This window comes from Heterodontus francisci, chromosome 14 (genome assembly GCF_036365525.1).
Source record: "Heterodontus francisci isolate sHetFra1 chromosome 14, sHetFra1.hap1, whole genome shotgun sequence".
NCBI classification, from domain to species: Eukaryota; Metazoa; Chordata; class Chondrichthyes; order Heterodontiformes; family Heterodontidae; genus Heterodontus; species Heterodontus francisci.
This window is the reverse complement of record NC_090384.1, coordinates 91,073,869-91,099,862: the sequence shown is the minus strand read 5'-3', so window position 1 is coordinate 91,099,862 and position 25,994 is coordinate 91,073,869. Positions and strand designations below refer to the sequence as shown.

At 42.7% G+C, this 25,994-nt stretch overlaps 1 protein-coding gene across 1 annotated transcript in view; it reads right to left on the bottom strand.

The window, feature by feature from the left end:
- Nucleotides 1-22,150: 22,150 nt before the first annotated feature.
- Nucleotides 22,151-25,994, bottom strand: part of LOC137377340 (cysteine and glycine-rich protein 3-like) — a 49,315-nt gene continuing 45,471 nt past the window's right edge. The window contains exon 6 of the mRNA XM_068046921.1: nt 22,151-22,526. Within this exon, the coding sequence (XP_067903022.1) occupies nt 22,450-22,526 (77 nt within the window). The 3' untranslated portion in view covers nt 22,151-22,449. The remainder of the gene's footprint in view (nt 22,527-25,994) is intronic.

Here is a 25,994-nt window from a genome sequence, read left to right as displayed (position 1 = left end):
TATCTTCCTGCAGACAACAAAATGCACTTGTTAAGGCATCCAAGACAGTGCAGGAATTTGGCCCCCTAACCAACTTCCACCCTGGTTGTAGACATTTATTGTCATAGTATCCTTATCACAGTATCTCTGCCTAAAACATAAAGCAGAGTCCAAGACATTTTAGCCCCTATTAGATGAAGGGTCACTGACCTGTAACGTTAACTCTGCTTCTCTTTTCACAGATGCTGCCAGACCTGCTGAGTGGTTCCAGCATTTCTTGTTTTTATTTCAGATTTCCAGCATCTGCAGTATTTTGCTTTTATTTTAGAACAGCTTGTAGTAGTTACAGCACTTGTCCAAAACAGTGAACCCAGCCCCAGACTGAGAATTTTGATGCAATGCAATCAAAAATGTTGAAGGAAGTTATGCTAAACCTATATAAAGTGCTAGCTTGGCCTCAGCTGGAGCATTTTGTCCAATTCTGGGCACCACACTTTAGGAAAGATGTGGAGGTTTTGGAGAGGATATAGAAGAGATTTAATAGAATGATACCAGGGATAAAGGAATGCAGTTATGTTGATCGTCTTCTCTGCTCTAAGGAGAACAAATCAAGGTTCTCTGGTCTGGGAAGAGATTCGATAACGATGTTTTAAACTATGAAGAGGTTAGGTCAAGTTTTTTTTTAAAAAAAGAAAAAGCTGTTTCCAATGGCTGAAGGGTAGATAACCGGAGGACACAGTTTTATGGTAATTGGCAAAAGAACTGGAGTCGACATGAGGAAAAGTTTTTTTTTATACAGTGAATGGTTAGGATTTGGAATGGCGACAAACTCAGTAGTAGCCATCAAAAGGGAACAGGATAAATGGAGAAAAAGTTGCAGGGAAATGGGGAAAGAGTGAGGGACTGGGACTAATTGGATTGCTCTTTGAAAGAGCTGGCACAGACTTGATGGGACACATGTCCTTCTGTGCTGTACTATTCTATGATTCTATATAACTTTTAACAGCCAAGGGAAAACCGGTCTTTTCCTGATCTGTGCACTATAAAAGCCTTGATTCATATTCCCGTGTTGCTGCGTCATCACTGAAGTAACTGATGGAGATGCACACTGGCAGTGCGCCTCTCACTAAATAAAAATATAGCCAGCCTATCCCCAGAGCTTATACCCAACATGATGTGCAAACAATGAGTTTTTGAGCTCAATATTAATTATTAGATTAGTTTGTTTCAGACAGTGAACTAAAGGAACTTTCACCTTTGCATGTATTTGTTTAGCAATTTTCTCAAAGAGGGGAGTGGACAAAAGATGAACCTTTAGGTGCACTGAATAACCATGCAAGCAGAAGAGTAGCAGTAATATAGTGCTTTTGGACAAGAATGAAACTAAGGCGCGAACAGTATGCTGGAGGTTGTGGAGAAACTGACTGACCATTGTGGGCTTCAAGGACCAAATAAATGAGTGGAGGCAGAAACTGCAAAGACCAGGAAAGAAGAGGGCATGATTGGGTGGACATCTAATAGTAGTTTGGGATAGTGCAAGGTTGCTGATATGCAGACACTTATGCTTAAGATAACAAGCATATAGATACTATTTTTCCTTCCAATTTTCTTTCCACCTTACTCATGCCCTCAAAGGCAGTAGCAAGCAGAAATATCATTTCATTGATAGCTTGACTTAATAGATTTCCCATAAGTAAAGTGTTGAAATAGGACAACTCTTGATTCTGGTAGGGACATATTTAAATTTGAAAACAATTACAAAAGAGAAATGGTTTGCTCATTTAATATGGCAGAGGTATATATTCTCAACACAACATTCACAGAGCAGTGTAGCATTAGCACAGTTGCACATATTTGTATAATAATTTAACATGCCAGGCCAAGAGCAGACACAGGGTGGCAGCAGCACATCCAGCTTGAAAGTTACATTCAAATGTTATAAACTAATAATAGTACCTGTAGGTCATGTGACGACTATTATTTGATTTGGGCGTGAAAAAGAACATTTATTTATGATGAAATTATTTTATGTTACGAAGACTTTATTTCACAAATCCATGAATTCTCTTTAAGAAACTGCACTCTGATTGTATTTGTACCAAAAAAAAAGTATATTCATAATGAGGGTGTCACTCTTAATGTCAGCATTTATTGCTCATCATTGATTGCCCTTGAGTTGGTGGTGGTGAACTGTAATCTTGAACTACTGCACTCTATGATGAAGATGCTCCCACAGTGCTGTTCAAGAGGGAGTTCCAGGCTTTTGACCCAGCAAGACTGAAGAAATGGAAATATATTGTCAAGTCTGGATGATGGTGGTGTCCCCATGCATCTGCTGCCCTTATCTTTTTGGGTGGCAGAGGTCACGGGTTTGGGTGATAGTCAAAAAATCCTCGGAGAGTTGCAGCAGTGCATCGTGTATGTGGAGTCAATGGCACCCATCCACATCTTAAATAATCAAGTGGTCAGCTTTTTCCTGGATAGTGTCGGACTTCTTGAGTGTTGGAACTGCAATTGTCCAGGCAAGTGGAGAGTATTCCATTACATTCCTGACTTGAGAATAGCAGACAGCGGACAGGCTTTGGAGGTGAATCACTCGTTGCAGATTGCATGTGATATCAGGAAATGGCTGAAGACACTGGACACTGCAAAGGCTATGGGCCCTGACAACATTCCAGCAATAGTACTGAAGATTTGTGCTCTGGACATAGTCGTATCCCTAACCAAACTGTTCCAGTACAGCTACAACACTGGCATCTACCTGACAATGTGGAAAATTGCCCAGGTATGTCCTGTACACAAAAAGGATAAATCCAACCTGGCCAATTACCACCCTTTCAGTCTACTCTCGATCATCAGTAAATTGGTGGAAGGGGTTGCCAACAGTGTTATCAAGTGGCACTTGCTCAGCAATAACCCTCTCAGTGGCACTCGGGTTGGGTTCCACCAGGGCCACTCAGTTCCTGACCTCATTACAGCTTGTCCAGACATGGACAAAAGAGCTGAACGCCAGAGGTGAGGTGAGAGTGACTGCCCTTGCCATCAAGGCAGCATCCAACCGAGTATGGAATCAAGGAGCCCTAGCAAAACTTGAGTCAATGGGAGTCGGGGGGAAAACATTCCTCTGGTTGGAGTCATACCTAGCACAAAGTAAGATGGTTGTGGTTCTTGGAGATCAATCATCTCAGTTCCAGGGTGTTCCTCGGGGTAGTGTTGCAGTCCAAACCATCTTCAGCTGCTTTATCAATGGCCGCCTCTTCATCATAAGGTCAGAAATGGAGATGTTTGCTGCTGATTGTGCAATGTTCACCATTTGTGACGAATCAGATACTGAAGCAACCCGTGTCCAGATGCAGCAAGACCTGGACAATATCCAGGCTTGGGTTGATAAGTGGCAAGTAACATTTGCGCCACACAAGTGCCAGGCAATGACGATCTTAAACAAGAGAGAATCTAACCATCTTTACTTGATGTTCAAAGACATTACCTTTGTTGAGTACTATCAACATCCTGGTCGCTATCATTGACAAGAAACTGAACTGGACCAGCCATATAAATTATATGGCTACAAGAGCAGGTCAGAGGCTAGGAATTCTGCAGCGAGTGACTCAGCTCCTGACTCCCCAATGCCTGTCCACCATCTATAAGGCAGGAGTATAATGGAATACTTTTCACTTGCCTGGATGGGTGCAGCTCCAAGAAGCTCGTTGCCATTCAGGACTAAGCAGCCTGCATGATTGGCACCCCATCTACCACCTTCAACATTCACTCCCTTCACCACCAACCCGCAGTGGCAGTAATATTTACCATCTACACGATGCAGTGCAGCAACTCACCAAGGCTCCTTCGACAGCACCTTCCAAACCCACAATCTCTACCACCTAGAAGGACAAAGGCAGCAGATGCATGGGAACACCACCACCTGCAAGTTCCCCTCCAAGCCACAAACCATCCTGACTTTGAACTGTTTTGTCATTCCTTCACTGTTGTTGGGTCAAAATCCTGGAACTCCCTTCCAACAGCACTGTGGGTGTACCTACCCCACATGGCCTGCAGCAGTTCAAGAAGGCAGCTCACCACCACCTTCTCAAGGGCAATTAGGGATGGGCACTAAATGCTGTCCTAGCCAGCGACGCCCAAATCCCATGAACAAATAAAAAAATATTGCCCCATCTCTGACCTGCTCCTGTCGACCCAATATTTATGTGACTGGTCCAGTTTAATTTCTGGTCAATGATGACTCTCCGGATGTTGGTGGAAGATTTGACTATGGTAATGCCACTGAATGTCCAGGGGGAGGTGGTTAGACTCTTGTTGGAGATGGTGTCACGATCCTGTTTTTTTTCTCTCCTCGGGAAATATTGTGGTGCGCCTTTAAAAGTGTAAAAGATCAGTACATCTTTAAGGAGCAAGCTCCGGAGACCGTGAATGAAAGTGCATTCTGGTTGCCAGGCAACAACCATACAGAGAGGGAGAACAGGGCTTCAATGTATTCATTTTGACTTTGAAACTGGCTAGCAGAAACACACAGTTGACAGACTGATCCAGCACGTGAAGGAAATAGGAGAGTTCTCTGTCAAATTAGACCCTGGGTAGATTTTCTCTCAAAATTCTAAAAAGTCTGAAGCCAGATTAATTTCCTAAAGAAGTAAGAAAAGAAAGGCTTTCGTTCTTTCGCAACAAATTATTGATCTGCTGTGTCCATTGCTGGGTAAAAAGAGTATAACCCTGAAATTGCTACACTGATCTGTTGAACCCCTATCTCTGGAAGGACTCTTTTCTCATTGAACCTTGGAAGATTGCAAGTGAACTTGGACTGTGTTGAATTAGAAAACCATTCGTCGGGAGCGTAATCTGCAAAGACTTTATTTTGTTTCCTATTTTTTCGGGCAGCTAATTAAAAACCAAACTACTGTTTGAGCATATGTATGCGAATGCGGGAGTTAGATTTTAAAATAATTTATAAGGTGTTTAGATATTGGTTTATCTTACTGTCTAAGATTTTAGTTCTTTTTAAAATAAATAGTTAATTTGTTGATATCTAAAGATACCTAGTTTGGTTCGCTTCATTCAGGGGTTAGTAGATTGTTTCAATTTGGCTGCTACTTTCTTCGATTTGGAAAGCTTAAAGATATATGATGTGGCCTGTGGAGCAATGGGACTGAATTGACAGTGCATTGCTCCCACCGCGATCAGAATAATATATTATTTAATTAATTAAAATCACATTTTAATTAGGCAGCTCGCATCTGGGATCAGAATCAGACTAATTTGGAGGGCTCGTGTTTGGAATCATATTAATTGCTTGTTTCTGGAATAACATAGAAATTCAGATCGTGCGGCTGGTATATTAATTGCTCTCGCGTCAGGGATCATATCAGTTGGAAATTCGATTGTTGGGATCTAAATCTAACGCCATTTACAAAGAAATAAAAGGAACTAGGTCTCTTGTACAATCAGAGTACAGGATATACTATCGTAATGGCATTAGCAATTGCAGCAGTGTTTTTGGGAAAGCAGATCGTTTCCCTCGATGACTTGATAAACATAGCAACATAGAAAATAGGAACAGGAGCAGGCATTCGGCCCTTTGGGTCTGCTCCCCCATTCAAAAAAGATCATGGTTGATCATCTAATTCAGTACCCTGTTCCCGGTTTCTCCCCACATCTCTTGATCCCTTTGGCATTAAGCAATATATCTATCTCCTTCTTGAATATTAACTTTAACTAAGAACAAATTAAAAGAATTGGCAGCAAAATTGGGGTTCAAATTGAAATCAGGTGCCCAAAAAGCAGAGATAATTGACATCATAGCCCAACATCTGGAATTGGAAGAGGGAGAAGATGAGAGAAGTATGGTTTAGTGGCCCATATAGAGTAATCAAAAGAGTGGGTAAGGTAGATTACTTGATTGACACCCTTGATAGCTGGAAAAAGAACCGCTTGTGTCACATCAATATGCTCAAACAATATTATCGCAGAGAGGATAAGCCAGTACAGGTATGTCAGGTAATTGGGACTGTAGAGAAGGAAGAGGATAGTGAGGATGAGGCAGAATAAGGCCTAGGAAATTCTCAGATTGAACCTCCAACTATCAGATTAGCGAATACAGAATGGTTAGGAAAATTAGACCACATACGTTTGCACTTCCAGGCAAAACAATGTGAAGACCTAACCAGGCTTTTCACAACATTTAAAAAAGTTTGTAGGGATAAGCTGGGATGTACAACCTTAGCCACACATTATGGGGGGAACCATTCCTTTAAAACAACATCATGGGCGGCACAGTGGCGCAGTGGTTAGCACCGCAGCCTCACAGCTCCAGGGACCCGGGTTCGATTCTGGGTACTGCCTGTGTGGAGTTTGCAAGTTCTCCCTATGTCTGCGTGGGTTTCCTCCGGGTGCTCCGGTTTCCTCCCACATGCCAAAGACTTGCAGGTTGATAGGTTAATTGGCCATTATAAAAAATTGCCCCTAGTATAGGTAGGTGGTAGGGAAATAGAGGGACAGGTGGGGATGTAGTAGGAATCTGGGATTAGTGTAGGATTAGTATAAATGGGTGGTTGATGGTCGGCACAGACTCGGTGGGCCGAAGGGCCTGTTTCAGTGCTGTATCTCTAAACTAAAATCCTTGCCGCTTAGAACCAGACAGACAGGTCCAAATGGAAGCTGAGATCCAATGTATGCAGAAGAGCAGCTTAATTGAACCAAGTCAGGACAGCTGGAACTCACAGGTAGTCTCGATACCTAAACCTGGTGAGATGGCTCAAACTTGCATGGAATCTAGAACGTCACTGCGATAACGAAGGCAGACTCCTACCCGAATTCTCATTTAGAAGACCGTATGGACAGAGTGGGCAACATCGTGTGTCTTAAGGAGACAAATATGTTGGAGGGATACTATCAAATTCCTTTGAAAACCCAAGATAAGGAAAAGTCACTTCTGTTACACCGGATGGCGTTGTCCAGTATCAAATGATGCCACACAGGTTGAGGGGTATTCAAGAAACTTCTCAGAGAATAGTGAACCCAGTAGTGGTCAGTGCTCCGAGCTGTGCATTTACCTGGCTGAGGTGATGGACAATAGGGACACTTGGAAATAAAACACAAAACAACTGGGAGACTATGTTTGGAAGGTTGAAATGGGCTAATTGGCAGAACCTTTGTAAAATCCGACGCCAAAAATGTTTTGATGCAACTTGTTGCTGCAGTCTTGTCAAATTAGAAAAATTGTATATATAAATATATCGGGAACAAAAATTGTTAGTGCTTTTTCAATTTCTATTTTTTGCATTGTAATGAAATGCATTTCGGGAATGGTGTTCCATTTTGCCAGGGGCAGAGGCGTCACAATCCTGTTTTTCTTTCTCTCCTCGGGAAATATTGCATTGCGCCTTTAAAAGTATAAAAGATCAGTGCATCTTTGAGGCAGCAAGCTCCAGAGACCCTGAGCGAAAATGCATTCTGGTTGCCAGGCAACAGCCATACAGAGAGGGAGAACAGGGCTTCAATGTATCCATTTTGACTTTGAAACTGGCTCGCAGAAACACATAATTGACAGACTGATCCAGCACATGAAGGAAATAGGAGAGCTCTCTCTGTCAATTTAGACCCTGGTTAGATTTTCTCTCAAAATTCTAAAAAGCTTCAAGCCAGATTAATTTCTTAAATAAATAAGAAAAAAAAGGTTTTTATTCTTTCACAACAGATTATTGATCTGCTGTGTTCATTGCTGGGAAAAAAGAGTGTAATACTACAACTGCTGAACTGAACTGTTGAACCCCTATCTCTGGAAGGACCCTTTTCTCATTGGACCTTGGAAGACAGCAAGCAAACTTGGACTGTGTTGAATTAGAAGACCATTATCGGAAGCATAATCTGTAAAGGCTTTATTTTTTTGGGCAGCTAATTAAAAACCAAACTACTGTTAGTTTGAGTATATGTATGCGAATGTGGGAGTTAGATTTTTAAATAAGAAGTTATAAGGAACACCTTAAAGCATCCCAAGCCAATATGAAAAAATGGGGAGACAAGAATGCAAAAGCTCGCTCTCTCAATTTAGACCCTGTTAGTTTGAATCTATGTACCCGAATCTAGGAGTTAGATTTTTAAATAAGAATTTAAAAGATCTTTAGATATCTTAGTAGTGTCGAAGATTTTAGTTTTTTGTAATAGTTAATTTGTTGATATCTAAAGATGCCTGGTTTGATTCGCTTTATTCAGGGGTTACTAGATTGTTTCAACTCGGCTGCTACTTTATTCGAATTGGAAATGCGACCTGTGGAGTGACGGAACTGAATTGACAGTGCGTTGCTCCCACCGCGATCAGAATCATATATTTTGACTGGGGGCTTTGTCCTGAGCGGTCGTAACAATGGTCATTGCCTGACACTTGTGTAGCATGTATGTTACTTGCCACTTAACAGCCCAAGCCTGAATGTTGAACAGGTCTTGCTGCATCTGGGCATGAACTCTTACATTATCTGAGGAATCGCAATTGGACCTGAACGCTGCAATCAACGGTGAATGCCGTCATTTCGGAGCTTATGATGGAAGGAAGGTCATTAATGAAGCAGCTGATGATGGTTGGACCTAGGACCCTGAGGAACCTCTACAGCAATGTGCTGAGGCTAAGATGATTGGCCTGCAATAATCACAACCATCTTCCTTTGTGTTAACTGCTTATCGGTGTTATATCAAAGTCCTTTGTGATGTAGCAGTTTATTAACCAAGTATCAAAAGTAGTAGGCAAATGAATATTATATAAAGGTATGAGTACATGTTAGTGGACCAAATTAAGTCAACAGAAGGTCTTATGTGACTATTGGGGTACTGCAAGGATCAGTGCTTGGGCCCCAGCTATTCACAATTTATATCAATGATTTGGATGTGGGGATCAAAGGTAATCTTTCCAAGTTTGGCCGATGACACAAAACTAGGTGAGATTGTAAGTTGTGAGGAGGATACAAAGTGGCTTCAAGGGGACTTAGACAGGCTAAGTGAGTGGGCAAGAACATGGCAGATGGAATATAATGTGGAAAAATGTGAAGTTATCCACTTTGATATGAAAAACAGAAATGCTGAGTATTTCTTAAATGGTGAGAGATAGGGAAGTGTTGATGTCCAAAGGGACCTGGGTGTCCTTGTTCATAAGTCACTGGAAGCTAACATGCAGGTGCAGCAAACAATTAAAAAGGCAAATGGTATGTTGGCCTTTATTGCAAGAGGATTTGAGTACAGGAGTAAAGAAGTTTTGCTGCAATTGTGTAGAGCCTTGGTGAGACCGCACCTGGAGTATTGTGTACAGTTTTGGTCTCCTTACCTAAGGAAGGATATACTTGCCATAGAGGGAGTGCAACAAAGGTTCACCAGACTGATTCCTGGGATGGCGGGATTGTCCTGTGAGCAGGGATTGAGGAGACTGGGTCTAAATTCTCTAAAGTGTAGAAGAATGAAATGTAATCTCATTTAAGTGTACAAAATTCCTACAGGGCTCAACAGGGTTGGTGCAGGAAGAATATTTCCCCTGGCTAGGGTGGACCTAGAACCTGGGGACACAGTCTCAGAATAAGAGGTAGACCGTTTAGGACTGAGATGAGGAGGAATTTCTTCACTCAGAGGGTGGTGAATCTTTGGAATTCTCTACCCCAGAGGGCTATGGCAACTCAGTCATGGAGTATGTTCAAGACAGAGACCAATAGACTTCTAGATATTAAAGATATCAAGGGATATAGGAAAATGGCATTGAGGTAGAAGATCAGCCATGATCTAGTTGAATGGTCTATTCTTTCTCCCATGTTTCATATGTTTATCGCTTTAACTGTAGGAAAACCTCATTGATCTCCTTATTTAAGGAAGGATGTAAATGCATTGGAGGCAGTACAGAGAAGTAGACTAATACTTGGAATGGGCGGGCTGCCTTACGAGGAAAGATTGGACAGGCTAGGTTTGTATCCGCTGGAATTTAGAAGAGCATGAGGCGTCTTGATTGAAACGTATAAGATCCTGAGGGGTCTTGACAGGGTGGACGTGGAAAGGATGTTTCCCTTGTGGGAGAATCTAGAACTAGGGGTCACTGTTTAAAAATAAGGGGTCACCCATTTAAGACAAAGATGAAGAGAAATTTTTTCTCTCAGAGGGTTGTGAGTCTTTGGAATGCTGTTCCTCAAAAGGCGATGGAAGCAGAGTCTTTGAATATTTTTAAGTAGAGGTAGATAGATTCTTGATAAGCAAGGGGGTGAAAGGTCATCAGGGGTAGGTGGAAATGTGGAGTAATCAGTTCAGCCATGAACTGATTGAATGATGGAGCAGGCTCGAAGGGCCGAGTGGCCTACTCCTGCTCTTAATTCATATGTTCGCATATTCACTGGTGAGAAGTATTCTATTACAGGGCTCTAATTATGCAAATGTTTCGATTGAAAATGTGCCTGTGAACTGATGCCATAACTTTAACCCTCTATTAGTGATGAAAATCAGTTTTGGAGAATAATGGCATATGTTTTAAATAGACTTGCAAGTGACTGAACCCAGTACCTAATGGTCAGATGATTACTGAGTTGTTAGCCTGTGCAATTTATCAGTCTGGTTACTTACAACACAGAGAATGCGTAAAAATGCAGTTTCTGATTAATTATAACAGTATGTTCTGTAAAAGGTCAATCACAATAAGGGCATGTCACTGACTTGTTCCATCATGTACTGTGTTTAATACCAAGAGATTTCTTCGGGCATTGCTCAGTGATTCAGATAATAACCTGAAGGTTGATGGCTGCAGTATGACATTTACAGGAAATTGATGCAATACATAAGACTTTAAGTATATTTTAGGCATGTAAGCCTCATGCATCCATCACAAATCATACTTTGCAACACGAGCAATATAATCCTTTAAAAAGAAAGCCAGATATGGATCAAGGGGTTCAAATTTATAATAACTGCTATCTGATTGTGGGAATTTATAACTATAATTTCTGAATTTGCATTTTAACTTGGCCCCTGCCTTTAACAGCTAAACATGACAACCCCACATAACTCCAAAGCCACAGAGATCCAAAACTATAAATAACAACAGTGCAGTATTCCCTCAAGAATGCATTGGGCTGAATGGCCTCCTATGATTCCTCATTGAAATGATGTACAGATATCTTAGAATCAGAGAATGATACAGCATAGAATGGGGCCATTTGGCCCATTGTGCCTGAGTCAGCTCTTTAGGAGAGCTACCTTATTAATCCCATTCCCCTGCTCCTTTCCCATGTCTTCGAAGGGGACTTGAATCAACAACCTTCAAACTCGAGCAAATGTGCTACCACTGAGCCAATCTGACCCTTCAACGATAACACCTCCATCCCACCATAGCTGATTAGCTAAAATGAAGGATCAAGCCTGGGATCGTGTCAGTCTGTCTGACTCTGCTACATACTGCAGCCACCAACTGAGCTATTGCAGAAACCAATTAACTTTTTAATAAGTATTTAGCCTTGCTGATATAACCATTATCCCTTATGGCCCTGAATCTGGAAGCTATATAACGTTCTGATAGCCACGCAAGTTTCGTCTCCATCATGTATATTTTTATGAGAATCTGGCATTTTTGATACGATAGCATTATTAAAAAATGGTTTTCAGTGTCAGTTGGGATTGAGGACAGCCCAGCTGTGTGAGTGGGGTGAAACATCTAAATCCTTGGAGACCACAAACATTACCAACCATTCCATCATAGAGGAAGACACTGATACTTTGTTCTGCAGTATCAAGCATTGAGTCAGGGAAACTTGTCGGGCAGTCTTCATACCTTTGAATCCTGTTTTGATTGACAGGTTTGATTAATTCTGGAAAATTATCTATTAATCTTTCTTTGTATCAGCTTGCAAGGGTCTGCTTCTTTGGCTGCAGGGGCTAATGTCTTTGATTGACATCCAAACATGCACACTTTCCACGCGCAGGAGTTGGACCAGATAGTGATCACAAATGAACAGCAGAAACTCACTGCTGTTTATTCCCTCTCCTTGGCTAGGGAGACTGAGGCCAATTGTAATGGTGGATTGCTAGCCAGCTGAGATCTCCTAACACAGCATGGTCCAGAGACCAAATCTCGAATCTTCCTGCTCTGCGGCGCATCGACCCATTGAGCCATCAAAGTCAAATACAAAGTAACTCAAAAAGAAGTGAGGGGAGGGTGTAAACTCATTTTTCAGTTGTGGTTATCAAAATTAATTTTCTTTTGCATATGGTAGTTATTGAGAAATTGAATATTTGAACAGTGTGTTAAACCAAGAACAGGACAGCAATACCATATATCGACTGCAGAAAAGCATTCGAAGAATTTAATTGGAATTTTGCAGCTGGTACTGTTGCAGGGTTGTGGTTATTTTGGTTGCATGATAGCAATATACTTGGTTATGATTTTCTTCAGAGATCCCTTAAAAGCTGCTCTCCCGATGGTTTAGTTGACTTATTTGATCAGCAGCTGAGTTAAACAACCAGTCAGTTTCTAGGTAAATTCCCCAAGCTGTGTTGAGTTACCTATTCTCACCGGAAAGAGGTTGGGCCCCCCGAGATGGAGGAGGGAAAAGTTGGGCCAGATGTACTAAAACAGGTTGATGAGGCTTCTTTAGCAACACATGGAGATGGTAGCGTGGTGGTAATGTCACTGAACTAATAATCCAGAGGCCCAAGCTAATTCCATGTGAACCTGGGTTCAAATCCCACCATGGCAGCTGGTAGAATTTACAATCAGTTAATAAGTTTAATTAAATAATGCAAATCTGGAATTGAAAGCTAGTCTCAGTAATAGTACCACGAAACTATCATCGACTGTTGTAAAAACCCATCTGGTTCACTAATGCCGTTTATGGAAGGAAATCCGCTGTCCTTACGCAGTCTGGTCTACATATGAATCCAGACCCACAGCAATGTGATTGACTCTTAACTTTCCTCTGAAATGGCCTAGCAAGCCACTCAGTTGTCAAGGGTAATTAGGGATGGGCAACAAATGCTGGCCTTACCAATGATGCTCACATCCCATGAAAGAATTAAAAAAACACACCAAACTTGTGACCTCCATCACCTTGAAGGACAATAGTAGCAGGTGCAGGGGAACACCTCCAAGTCACACACCATCCTGACTTATACATATATCCCTGCTCCTTTATTGTTGTTGTGTCAAAATCCTGGAATTTCCTGCTTAAAAACGTTGTTGACGTATCTTCACCACATGGACTGCAGTGATCCAAGAAGATGGCTCCCCACCAACTTGTCATGGACAACTAGGGATGGACAATAACTGCTGCCCTTGCCAGCAACACCTATATCCCAATCCCCTGTTCATGCTGTATGTGTGGGAGGGTCAGGGTTGGGGGGGTGGAGGTGGGTGGGGTGGTTGCGCAGAGGAGGGTTGCTGCCATGGGTGTGTGTGACAGGGATGGGGCACGGGGTGGGGGCCCATGGTAGGGCAGAGAGGTTGGGTGAAGACAATATTTCTTGATATACATCAATGGGTTTAACTTGGGTGTATAGGGCACAATTTCAAAATTTGCAGGTGACACAAAACTTGGAAACATTGTGAATTGTGGGAAGGATAGTGATAAGACGTCAAGTGGACATAGGCTGGTTGAAAGGGCAGACATATGGCAGATGAAATTTAATGCAGAAAAATGGAAAGTGATACATGTTGGTAGGAAGAACAAGGAAAGGCAATATAAACTTAAGAAGGTGCAAGAACGGAGAGACCTGGGGGGATACGTGCACAGATCGTTGAAGGTGGCAGGGCAGGTTGAGAAACTGGTTTAAAAAGGCATACAGGATCCTCGGCTTTATAAATCGAGCACCTGCACATAGGCAGCTGACACCATTGCCGGGGAGGGACAGCCCACCCCCTCCACATGATCAGGGGGGCGGCCCGCCCTAGCTATTTAAATGAGCCACCGTGCTTGGAATCGCGGTGGCTCTTTGGCGTTTTCATCTCCTGCCGAAATCGGCGGCAGACTTATAAAATTCAGCCCAATAGGACAGGTTTCATAAATTTGACTTGAATTCCTTGAGTTTGGAAGTTTGAAGGGTGTTCTAATAGAGGTGTTTAAAATTATAAAGTACAAGTTAATCTTAAAATTAAAGCTAGGCCACTTAGGAGTGAAATCAGCAAGTGCGTTTCACACAAAGGGTAATGGAAATCTATAACTCTCTCCCCAAAAGGCTATGGATGGTGTTTTATTTGTAATTTTGATTGAGGTCGACAGAGTTTTGTTAAGTTAGGGTATCAAGGGATATGGAACAGAGATACCCTCATGCAAACATTCGAATTAGGAGCAGGAGTAGGCCACTCAGCCCTTCGAGCCTGCTCCGCCATTCAATAAGATCATGGTTGAACTGATTACACCACATTTCCACCCACCCCCTTGCTACTCAAGAATCTATCTACCTCTGTCTTAAAAATATTCAAAGACTCTGCTTCCACCACCTTTTGAAAAAAAGAATTCCAAAGACTCACAACCCTCTGACAGAAAAAATTTCTCCTCATCTCTGTCTTAAATGGGCAACCCCTTATCTTTAAACAGTGACCTCCCTAGTGTTAGATTCTCCCACAAGGGGAAACATCCTTTCCACATCCACCCTGTCAAGGCCCCTCAGGATCTTATATGTTTCAATCAAGTTGCCTCGTAATCTTCTAAATTTCAGCGGATACAAGTCTAGCCTGTCCAATCTTTCCTCGTAAGACAGCCCGCCCATTCCAGGTATTAGTCTAGTAAACCTTCTTTGCACTGTCTCCAACACGTTTACATCCTTCCTTAAATAAGGAGGCCAGTACTGTACACAGTACTCCAGATGTGGTCTCACCAATACCCAGTATAGCTGAAGCCTTTCAATTCCCCTCATGATAAACGATTACATTCTATTAGCTTTCCTAATTACATGCTGTACGTGCATACTAACCTTTTGCGATTCATTCACTAGGGCACCCAGATCCCTCTGCATCTCCGAGCTCTGCAATCTTTCACCATTTAGATAATATGCTTCTTTTTCATTCTTCCTGCCAAAGTGCACAATTTCACACTTTTCCACATTATACGCCATCTACCAGGTCTTTGCCCACTCACTTAACCTATCTATATTCTTGTGTAGCCACCTTATGTACTCTTCACAAGTTATTTTCCTACCTATCTTTGTGTCATCAGCAAATTTAGCAACCATACCTTCGGTCCCTTCATCTAAGTCATTTATATAAATCGTAAAAAGTTGAGGCTCCAGCACAGATCCCTGTGGCACACCACTCGTTATAGCTTGCCAACCAGAAAATGACCCATTTATGCCTACTCTCTGTTTCCTGTTAGCTAGCCAATCTTCTATCCACACCAATATGTTACCCCCTACACCATGAGCTTTTATTTTCTGCAATAACCTTTGATGTGGCACCCTATCCATTGCCTTCGGGAAATCTAAGTAAAATACATCCACTGGTTTCCCTTTATCCACAGCACATGCAATTCTCTCAAAGAACTCCAATAAATTGGTTAAACATGATTTCCCTTTCAGAAAGCCATGTTGACTCTGCCTGAATACCTTGAATTTTTCGAAGTGTCCTGCTATAACATCTTTAATAATGGCTTCTAACATTTTCCCTAAGATAGATGTTAAGCTAACTGGCCTGTAGTTTCCTGCTTTCTGTCTCCCTCCCTTTTTGAATAAAGGATTACATTTGCTATTTTCCAATCTAATGGAACCTTCCCCGAATCTAGGGAATTTTGGAAAATTAAAACCAATGCATCAACTATCTCACCGGCCACTTCTTTTAACACCCTAGGAGGAAGTCCATCAGGACCCGGGGACTTGTCAGCCCACAGCTCCAACAATTTGTTCAGTACCACTTCCCTGGTGATTGTAATTTTCTTGAGTGCCTCCCTTCCATTTCCTGACTTACAGCTAATATTGGGATGTTACTTGTATCCTCAATAGTGAAAACTGATGCAAATTTTCTGTTCAATTCATTTGCCATCTCCTTATTATCCATTATTAACTCCCCAGACTTACTTTCTATAGGACCAACACTGACTTTGTTAACTCTTTTATTTTTTAAATATCTCTTATTATCTGTCTTTATATTTCTAGCTAGCTTTATCTCGTACTCTAATTTTACCTTCTTTATCAATCTTTTAGTCATTTGCTTTTTTTTTCTGTCCAATCATCTGACCTGCCTCCCATCTTTGTGCAATTATAGGCATTTTCTTTAAGTTTGATACTATCTTTAACTGTTTTAGTTAACCACCCTTGGAATTTTTCTTTCTCGTTGAAATGTATCTATTCTGTGTATTGTGAAATATCCCCTTAAATGTCTGCCACTGCATCTCTATTGACCTATCCCTTAACCTGATTTGCCAGTTCACTTTCGCTAGCTCTGCTTTCATGCCCTCATAATTGCCCTTATTTAAGTTTAAAATACTAATCTTGGACCCACTCATCTCTCCCTCAAACTGAATGTAAAATTCAATCATATTATGATCGCTGCTACCTAGGGATGCCTTACTATGAGGTCATTAATTAATCCTATCTCATTGCTGAATAACAGGTTTAGTAGGGCCTGCTCTCTGGTTGGCTGCAGAACGTATTATTCCAAGCAATTATCCCGAAAACATTCTATGTACTCCTCATATAAGCTACCTCTGCCCATCTGATTTTTCCAGTCTATATGTAGGTTAAAATCGCCCATGATTATCGCCATACCTTTCTGACATGCTGCCATTATTTCTTCCTTTATACCCCATCCTACAGTTTGGTTAACATTAGGTGGCCTGTACACCACTCCCACGTGACTTCTTGCCTTTTTCATTTCTCATCTCTACCCAAACTGCTTCTACATCCTCTTCTCCTGAACTTAGGTCATCCTTTTCTATTGTGCTAATACCATCATTTACAAAGGCTGAGGCTCCTGCATTCCTGCCCTCTGGGTCCCCTTACCTGCCTCAGCTATAGCCACACTCTCCTCTCCCTGACCACTGACCAAATCAGAAGGTCCTATCCTAAGGGGTGTGACCGCCTCCTGGTACAAAATGTCCAGGTAACTTTCCCTGTCCCTGATGTGTTGCAGTGTCTGCAGCTCGGACTCCAGTTCAATGACTGAGCCGAAGCTCTTCGAGCCACAAACATTTACTGCAGACGTTTTTGCCATGGATCACACTGGCATCCAGGAGCTCCCACATGCCGCAGCCATGACACATCACCTGTCCTGCCATCGTTAATGTGTTTTAGTTTAGAGATACAGCACTGAAACAGGCCCTTTGGCCCACCGAGTCTGTGCCGACCATCAACCACCCATTTATACTAATCCTACACTAATCCCATATTCCTACCGCATCCCCACCTGTCCCTACATTTCCCTACCACCTACCTATACTAGTGGCAATTTATAATGGCCAATTTACCTACCAACCTGCAAGTCTTTTGACTTGTGGGAGGAAACCGGAGCACCCGGAGGAAACCCACGCAGACACAGGGAGAACTTGCAAACTCCACACAGGCAGTACCCAGAATTGAACCCGGGTTGCTGGAGCTGTGAGGCTGCGGTGCTAACCACTGCGCCACTTTTAATTAACTACTTAATTATTTTATTCAATTATTTATTTTATTTTCCTTTCTTTATATATTTTATTAAGCTTACCATAAGTTCCTTTACTATTTTAAACGTTAGGTTTAGAATGGACCTTAATCACTTTCTAGATACTCACCAAACCGGTAGCTTCTTCCCAAACCAAACCCCTACCTGCTTGCCTGTGATGGTTGATGCTATGTTTGATTTAAATTAAATTACAAGCTTACCTGTATACTCACCCTGGTGGCTCTCTGTTACCCTGCTCTCACTGTTGATTGTGACTTCACTCCTGCCCTGCTCCCGCCATGCTCCTCTCTCTCCACTCCCGCCGTGCTCCTCTTTTTCTCTCGGATCCTGCCATGCTCCTCTCTCTCTGTCTCTTTCTCCGGTCTCCGACTCTGGGCTTTTGCGCATTTTTTAAACCTCCGCTCCCACCGTGCTCCTCTCTCTCTCACGCTCTGTCTCTGTCTCCGTTAGGTGAATGGAGTTAAGATGCAGAACATTCTTGATCTGGTTGAGCCTGTTCCACCATTCAAGGAACTAAATGTCCTACTCCTCTTCCTATAATTTGATTGATGGCAACTCTTACTTCAAGACTCACAAATGAGTAATGGTCTCACTGGCCAGGTTTTTGATGACACCAGCAAGGGGATGAGATCTGAAATTAAAAACAACAATACTGGAACTAATCAGCAGTTCAGGCAGCATCTGTGGAGGGAAAAAAACAGGGTTAATGGCCGTAATTTTACTTTGGACGAGAGGCCTCACCCACCGGCCAAAAAGTCAGTGGCGAGCATGCCCCCGATTGACCTGGGGAGCCATGCCAGGATTTTTTGCTCCCCAAGCCCTTAATTGGGCTTGGGTGGGACTTCCACCTCCTTGAGGTAGAAAGTTCCACCTAATGGAGCTGCTGGCCAATCAGTGGGCTAGCAGCGCCAACGGGAGCAGTGGCCATTGCTGGGACTACACCCAGCTTCAGGAGGAAGAAGAAGGAGTGCCCGGGAAAGGAGGTAAGCTTTTAGCGCCTCGCCGAGGAAAATCGACCACGCCCCGGTGAGGCAAGGGGGGTTGGTTGGGGCAGCGGGAATTTTGTCCGTTGGGGGCAGTTGGGGCTTCGGGGGCAGCCCTCTGTGGGGCACAGGGTGCACGATCAGGAGAGCCCCCACACAAGCTCACAAGAAGGCCGTCTGGTTTTACCAGACAGGGTTCTTGGGGCCTTTGCTATCCGGCCGCCAAGGGTAAAATGCCAGCGGGAGGAGGCCCTTAAGTGGTAGTTAGTTGGCTACTTAAGGGACTTGATTGGCCTAGGGTAGGCAGGCTGTTTTTCGCCGCCACCCCTCCCCCGCCCTGCATAAAATTGCAAGTGGGTTGGGAACGGCCCCCTCACCACCACCTCCCACTCAATTTTACGCCTCCCCCTCATCACCAGCCTGCTCATTGGGGGGAGCTGTAAAATTCCGGCCAATGTTTCAGGTTCGCAATTCAGATCATCAACCCGAAACATTTGGCTGAATTTTTAAGCAGCCAGTAGTGATTTTGACGCCTGGCCAAAAAGGCGAGGGGAGCCCCGCCTTGGCTGTTTGGGGGATGCCCAGCTACATCTCATGGCACTTGGGCAATTAACTGCCTGGCATTGGGGTACCTGTCCTTTAAGGACGGGGATCCCACCTCCAAGAACTCCCGGCCAATCAGAGAAACAGCTGCTTAGCAGCGCCACTGGAAACAGCGGTCACTGCTGAAACTGCAGCAGACACCGGAACAGAAACAGCTATGGAGCCTCAAACGGCAGGTAAATAGGGACAAGCTCGCCAGGGCCAGTCAGGCAGGCCCCACGAGAGGTTGGGGGTGGGTGGCAGCACAAAGGCAGCCTTTGCTGCTCTGGGCCCACCGTGATCCACAGATTGCTCAAGAAGGAGGGCCCCCCCTCTGCAATCCTGCCACCAGTCCACAGGGAGGCAGCCTGGTGCTACTGGGTGAACTTGAAACATGGTGGAGGGCCCCCTGCCACTGGTAAAATGCCAGCGGTGGCAGGTTGAGGCCTTAAGTGGCCACCCTTCCCCCACCCCCCCCCCCCCCCCCCACCTTCCCTCTCAATTTTATGTTCCCACCCCTCCCTAGAGGGGTCATAAAATTAAGCCCATTAACTCCTTTTCTTTCTTGACAGATGCTGCCAGATCTGCTGAGTATTTCCAGCATCTTCTGTTTTTAATTTTATCAATGGAGCTGGTCACGGTACACACAGAGAGCCATAGCTGCAGTGTAGAATATGTTAATTACATCGGTTTGAAATGTTGCCTTACAACCCTGTGATTAAACAAATGCAGCACACAGACCAAGTCTTGTAGTCAGTGATTGTTGGTCCAGTTTCTAACTCCAGAACAGAGATTGTGGGCAGGTATAGAAGCAATTCATTCCACTGGAGATTGTTGCTATGGAACAGCAATTGACCTGGCCACGTTGAAGCCTATGTACGGAAGTTATACCAGGACACAAGTTGTCGTGCAGTTCCAGTTAACTAATGAGAATGTCACTTTCAGAAGTCGTAGTGTGGTTGTTGGGTTGCCCTCCTGTATGTTGCCTGTGTAGTGAGAGAGTTGGAGCTAAAACCAATAAGGAAATGTGAATAAAACATTCAAAATAAAAAATATTTAACTGTCAATCAGTGATATAAATACAAATTGACAGAGCATTCTGCTTGAGATTTTGTATATAGTATGTAGATCCAGCACACAATTTATTTAAAAATAATTCACCTTGCAGAATAATTATTTTGAGTGATGCATGAAAACCAGACGGGGGAAAGATTTTGAGGGATGAACTGAAAGGGGAAGAGAATTTACAGTGTAGCACTTTAGTATAAAAGGTTTTGATAGCTGCTGGTGTGAAGAGAACTAGCAGAGAGCAGAAAAATAAAGATAAGATTGAGAGTGAAAGGCACACAGTAGAAGATCATTGATTTACTGAAGCCAATGTTAGCGCGAGGAGATTAGTAATGTTTTATTGGTTAACAATTGTGTAGTTGGGAATGTTGAAGAGTGTATTGTGTTCTTTGTTTTCTCAGCAATGTGAATGTTCACACAGTCATAACCTTACAGAGGACCTAGCATTAATATAATGCTGGGTTCAGAAATAATCCATAAAATAAATCACAGTGTCCACGAGGTGTTATCTACTGATAAAACCCATGAATAAGATCAGGAGTAATCATTGTAGGTCCCAATTTTTTCCACAGTTAATTGTAAAGCTTTGAAACAATTGAATAGTGGAAGGCAAACAAAACTCAACTTTAATGATCTTCTTATCCAAGAAGGACATTGCCTACCCTCATGTCCGAGAAACAGAAGTCAGCAGTTGTGAATACATTTATGTACAGATAAGTGGAGGTGGTGGCGTAGTGGTAATGTCACTGGACTAACAATTCAGAGGCCCAGGCTAATGGTCTGGGAACATGGATTTGAATCCCACCACAGCAGATGGTGAAATTGGAATTCAATTAATAAATCCGGAATTAAAAAGCTAGTCTAATGGTGACCATGAAACCATTGTCGATTATTGTAAAAAAAAAACACCTTTCTGGTTCACGAATGCCCCTTTAGAGAGGGAAATCTGCTGTCCTTTCCTAGTCTGGCTTATATTTGACTCCAGCCCCACAGCGATGTGGTTGACTCTTAAATACCCTCCGAAATGGCCTAGCAAACCACTCAGTTCAAGGGCAATTCGAGATGAGCAATAAATGCTGGCCTAGCCAATGACGCCCACAGCCCATGAATGAATAAGGAAAAAAAACTCATTATGCTAAATAAAAATGGAGAAAGTCAATGTGCTCGCAGTCCAGAGATTACTTGAATCTGCCCGTGATAAAGACTTAGATGCAGTTATTTCATTTTTCCCCTTAAGTTAATCTCCCTACTAGGACCGGGCACAATCTCGTGGACCTCACCCAAGCGTTTAAGATTAAACAGTGATTGACAAGTCAATGCTTGAGGAGGTCAAGCCCACTGATGTCCTCGCTCATCATTCACATACCCAATGTTTCCAGTAGAATGTTGATCTGTGGCTGTTTTGTTTTTTTATCTTCTCCAAAAGTTTTACTGCAGCACTTCACCATTGCCCCAGCTGAGATGAGTATTCGAACAAGGATTAAGCTCAATGCCACCAAAACCAGTTTCAAGTATGCCCCTACCCCACTTCCAGGACAGAACAAGGGGGTGGGGTGGCCAAGCTAAGTGAAAAAGCCATCAGGTAACTTGTTACTAAGGTGTTTTTTTAAACAAAAAAAAAAAAATCATATTTGCTCGGCTACAAACATATTAATTACGATGGCTGTGGAAAAATACCAGTAACCTCGTCCATGATCATATCCGGCCAAAAGAAGAAGTATGCCAAATAAAGACCTTGAGGAAAGAAGGGTGAAAAAAAAAATCATTTAAAAACTAGGAAAAATGGAAGAGTTACTGTGTCAAAGGAATAGTGTCAGGAATACGGTCTAATTCTTAAGATGTCAATAATACTTTATTTAAAGTTACAAAGCATTGATTAATAGGTACATTCATAAGCTTACAATAGCAACATAATGAGCATGGTAAGGCATTGTTATCAATATTGTACTCAATTCCGATTGATCATTGTTACAGTGGGTCAGTAAAAACAATTTTGGACATTGCCTGTCTAGTAATTATCATTTATAGAGCTCCTTCTATTTTGGACTATCTGTATTTCAAATACTTTGTGAAAATGACAGACTTTTGAAGGATGAAGATGGTTATGAATAGCCACAGTACAAATGTTTTCTCAGCTTCACTGGGAAAGGTATTGATTTGAGAAGACGTGATCGCTTGGAGGGGGAAATTGGAGAATGAAATGCATCTACAAATGTGCCAGAAGATTTTTTAATCTGTGCTAGGTAATGCTCCACCAGTCTGTCCATGCCCCATTCCTTTAGGACCAAAGTTCCTCGCATAACAAGCTGGAACAATAAGAAAAATTAGTTAGCTTTTTTTATTGAAAGGTGTTCAGTTGATCAAATCACGAAATATAGTAACATTGTTAATGCATTTAATATAGTTGTTCAGATTCTATTCTACTAAAACTACAAGAGCCACATTTATGTGATTAGTTATTAGGTGATCTATCCACTTGTGTGTCAGATAGAAATGGAATACAAACAAAATGGAAATCATTCTATTTCCTGATCAAAAGTTGTGTTCCTGTGTAATCAGGTCAGTTTTCTTTTAAATGTTTATTAATGGGACATGGACGTTGCTGGCTAGGCCAGTATTAATTGCCCATCCCCAGTTCCCTTGAGAAGGTGGTGGTGAACCACCTTCTTGAATTGATGCAGTCCATGTGGCGTAGGTACTCCCTTAATGCTGTTAGGTAGGGAGATCCTGGTTTTTGACCCAGCAGTGAAAAAATCATTCCAAATCAAGATGGTGTGCAACTTGGAGGTGAACTTGCAGGTGTTGCTGCCTCTGTCTTTGAGTGGTAGAGGTTGTGGATTCAGGAGTGCTCTTGAAGGAAGCTTGGCAAATTGCTACAGTGCATCTTGTAGATGGTACACACTGCTGCCACTGTGTGCCAGTGGTGGAGGGAGTAAATGATTAAAGTGGTGGATGGGGGTGGGGGAACGATCAAGTGGGCTACCTTGTCCTAGATGGTGTTGAGCTTCGAGTGTTGTTGGAGCTGCACTCATCCAGGGAGTGGAGAGTATTCTATTAAACACTTGACCCGGGCCTTATAGATGGTGGACAGGCTTTGAGGGGTCAGGTGGTGAGTCAGTCGATACAGAATTCCCAGTCTCTGACCTGCTCTTGCAGCCACTATTTATATGGCTGTTCTAGTTACATTACTAGTCAATGGTGACCCCAGATGTTGATGGGGGTTTTGACGATGATAGTGCTAATGAATGTCAAGGGAGATGCTTAGATTCTTTCTTGTTGGAGATGGTCATTACCTAGCACTTGTGTGGCAAAAATGTTACTTGCCACCGATCAGCCCAAATGTGAATGTTGTCCAAGTCTTGCTGCATGCAAGCTTCATTAATCGGAGGAGTTGGGAATGGAACTGAACGCTGTGCAATTAGTGGACATCTCCACTTCTGACCTTCTTTTGGAAGGAAGGTTATTGATGAAGCAGATGAAGATGGTTGGGCCTAGGACACTACCCTGAGGAACTCCTGCAGCAATGTCCTGGGGCTGAGATGATTGGCCTCCACAACAACAATGATCCTCCTTTGTGCTGGGTATGACTCCAACCAGCAGAGATTTTTTGGATTCCAAATGACTTCAATTTTGCTCAGACCTCTTGATGCCACACTCTGCCAAATGCTGCCTTGATGTCAAAAGCAGTGTAATTCTCACTTCACATCTGGCATTCAGCTCTTTTGTCCATGTTTGGACCAAGGCTATAATAAGGTCTGAAGCCAAGTGGTCCTGGCAGAACTCATTCCAAATTGCCATTGAGAAGTAGCCACACTGAGCTTATGCCAACTTTGGATACTTCATTATTTCAATAGCTTTCATTATTTTCAATTTCACATAAATAACAAATTGGCAAGATATATATTTGGCATATGTGGTTTAATATTGCAGCACAAGATTGTTTAATGTTAAACAGGCTACATTTTAGCAGATAATTTCTTTATGGGGGAAATAACCTGTTTAATATGCATAGAATATTCATGGCTTCCTAGCTATCTTGTGCTGAAAGAACGAACAAACTTGCACTTATGTAGTGCTTTAATCACATTTCTAAGAAATGTTCAAAGCACTTCACCCACAGTTGATTACTTTGCCATGCAACCAGTGTAATCATGTGGATAAACACAGCTGCCAACTTGTATGCAACACCTCAAATATCTGCAGCAAGATGAATGATTAGTTGATCTATTTTTGGCATTGTTGATAGAGAGGAATGTGCACCAGGACTGCAGGAGAATTCCCCACTCCTCAGCGAATGAAGTCATGGCAATTTTAACATCCACCTGAACCAGCAAAGGGGTCTCAGTTTAAAGTCTGGTTGGAAGGATTCTACCCCAAACAATGCAGCACTCCTTCAGTACTTCTTTGGAGTGTGAGCCTGGATTATAAAAGATTCTACTGTTTCTACTCTGCCACCCTCATCGACAACAAATAATTCTCGAATTCCAGGTGAGGCAAGAGGATAACCAGGGAAAAAGTGGGACCCATTAGGGATCAAAGTGACAATCTGTGTGTGGAGCCGGAGGACATAGGTGAGGTTTTGAATGATTACTTTTCATCTGTGTTCACTGTGGAGAAGGACGATGTAGGTGCAGTGATCAGGGAAAGGGGATTGTGATATACTTAATCAAATTAGCATTGAAAAAGGAGGAAGTATTAGCGGGCTTAAAAGGTGGATAAATCCCCAGGCCCAGATGAGATGTATCCCAGGCTGTTATGTGAGGCAAGGGAGGAGATAGCAGGGGCTCTGACACAAATTTTCCAATCCTCTCTGGCCACAGGAGAGGTACCAGAGGACTGGAGGACAGCAGATATGGTACCATCAATCAAGAAGGGTTGCAGGGATAAACCAGGTAATAACAGGCCAGTGAGTCTAACATCAGTGGTAGGGAAATTATTGGAAAAAATTCTGAGGGACAGGATTAATCAGGGATAGTCAGCATGGCTTTGTCAGGGGGAGATCGTGCCTAACATATTTGATTGAATTTTGAGGTGGTGACTAGATGTGTGTAGATGAGGGTAAAGCAGTTGATGTAGTCTACATGGACTTCAGCAAGGCTTTTGGTATATTCCCGCATGGGAGATTGGTTAAGAAAGAGCCCATGGGATCGAGGGTAATTTGGCAAATTGGTTTCAAAATTGGCTTAGTGGAAGGAGGCAGAGGGTGATGGTTGAGGGTTGTTTGTGAATGGAGGCCTGTGACCAGTGGGGTACCACAGGGATTGGTGTTGGGACCCTTACTGTTTGTAGTGTACATTAATGATTTAGATGTGAATATAGGAGGTATGATCAGTAAGTTCACAGACGACATGAAAATTGGTGGTGTCGTAAATAGTGAGGAGGAAAGTCTTAGACTACAGGACAATATAGATGGGCTGGTAAGATGGGTGGAGCAGTGGCAAATGGAGTTTAATCGTGAGAAGTGTGAGGTGATGCACTTTGGGAGGTTTAACAAGGCAATGGAATATACAATGGATGGTAGGACCCTAGGGAGTACAAAGGATCAAAGGGACCTTGGGGTGCTTGTCCATAGATCACTGAAGGTGGCACAGGTAGATAAAGGTGGTTAGGAAGGCATACGGGATACTTGCTTTTATAAGTCGAGGCATAGAATATAAGAGGAGGGAGGTCACCACGTTATAGGAAGGATGTGATTGCAATGGAGAGGATGCAGAGGAGATTCACCAGGATGTTGCCTGGGCTGGAGCATTTCAGTTATGAAGACAGACTAGATA